General features: G+C 51.1%; 1 protein-coding gene across 1 annotated transcript; it reads left to right on the forward strand.

Moving 5' to 3' along the window:
- Positions 1 to 948: 948 nt before the first annotated feature.
- LOC134509202 (olfactory receptor 14C36-like) lies at positions 949 to 1,500 on the forward strand (the record flags this gene model as incomplete). The annotated part of the gene is made up of 1 exon (XM_063321680.1): positions 949 to 1,500. A coding segment is annotated over one exon (552 nt), but the record flags the coding sequence as incomplete, so codon positions are not given.
- Positions 1,501 to 1,704: the final 204 nt, after the last annotated feature.

Genomic DNA, 1,704 nt, shown 5'->3' on the forward strand with positions numbered 1-1,704 from the left:
CAGGGGAATGTCTGCTTGGGATCATCCTCCAGCTCAAAGAGGCAGCAGCACAGGGCAGCTGAGAGCAATTCCGATGGACAAACTCGCTGTCCTCGCTCTGCACTGAGGGACAGTCCCCTTGGCTCGTAGGACCCACAAGGTTTCACTTGCAGCACAGCAGAAATGCCAGGGATTTCTGCCTTAAAAACACTCCTCAGGTGTGGTGGGGAAACTACAACGGAACAACACCAACAACAAGGTGCCCTGAGCTCTGCTCTGCAGTCGGGTGACAATGCTGAAAAGCCCTTTGATGCCAGGAGTGGATTTAATCTGAGATCACCCCGTGTTCCTTTTTACCCATAGATGTAGGGCAGGACTGAATCCTGCAGAGATCTCAGCTCTCTGGTGGACTATCAGCCAGCACCAACCAGAGTGTACAAAAAGGACCTGCAAAAGGTCTTCCTGAAAGGGGAGAGCCAGTTTGGTGGGTTTCTAAGACCAGTTGAATACTTTAGTTTGAGAGAAATCTTCCCTAACTTCTCACTGTTTTTCTTTCCATTAACAGGTCTCCAAGCCCAAGGGAAGAAAATGTCGAATGGCAGCTCCATCACCCATTTCCTCCTCCTGGCATTTGCAGACACGCGGGAGCTGCAGCTCTTCCACTTCTGGACCTTCCTGGGCATCTACCTGGCTGCCATCCTGGGTAACGGCCTCATCATCACCACCATCGCCTGTGACCACCGCCTCCACACCCCCATGTACTTCTTCCTCCTCAACCTCTCCCTCCTCGACCTGGGCTCCATCTCCACCACCCTCCCCAAAGCCATGGCCAATTCCCTGTGGGACACCAGGGACATCTCCTATGCAGGATGTGCTGCACAGCTCTTGTTCTTCATCTTCTTTCTCACAGCAGAGTATTGTATTCTCACCATTATGGCCTATGACCGCCATGTTGCCATCTGCAAACCCCTGCACTACGGGACCCTCCTGGGCAGCAGAGCTTGTGTCCACATGGCAGCAGCTGCCTGGGGCTTTGTTTTCCTCTACGCTGTGCTGCACACGGCCAATACATTTTCACTACCACTCTGCCAGGGCAATGCCCTGGACCAGTTCTTCTGTGAAATCCCCCAGATCCTCAAGCTCTCCTGCTCAGACTCCTACCTCAGGGAAGTTGGGCTTCTTGTGGTCAGTGCCTGTTTAGGCTTTGGTTGTTTTGTTTTCATCGTGCTGTCCTATGTGCAGATCTTCAGGGCCGTGCTGAGGATCCCCTCTGAGCAGGGACGGCACAAAGCCTTCTCCACGTGCCTCCCTCACCTGGCCGTGGTCTCCCTGTTTCTCAGCACCGGCGCATTTGCCTACCTGAAGCCCCCCTCCACCTCCTCCCCAGTTCTCGACCTAGTGGTGGCAGTTCTGTACTCGGTGGTGCCTCCAGCAGTGAACCCCCTCATCTACAGCATGAGGAGCCGGGAGCTCAAGGAGGCCATTAAGAAAGTGTTTTCATGGATTTTTTTCAAAAGTTAGAAATTTACCACCTCTCTAACCAAATGACTCCCACGCTATCTGATTCCATCTTTTTTTTTTTTATATTTTGTGTTTGGTTTTGTGTTTTTAATGATTATATTTCTCATCATTGCTGTTGATATTGTCATTTATGGTTTTTATGCTCCTACACAAAGGTTTCACTTGTGTCACTACAGCTGAGACATTTACGTCTTAGTTTCACCT

The sequence above is a fragment of the Chroicocephalus ridibundus genome, unplaced genomic scaffold (genome assembly GCF_963924245.1).
Source record: "Chroicocephalus ridibundus unplaced genomic scaffold, bChrRid1.1 SCAFFOLD_84, whole genome shotgun sequence".
NCBI classification, from domain to species: domain Eukaryota; kingdom Metazoa; phylum Chordata; class Aves; order Charadriiformes; family Laridae; genus Chroicocephalus; species Chroicocephalus ridibundus.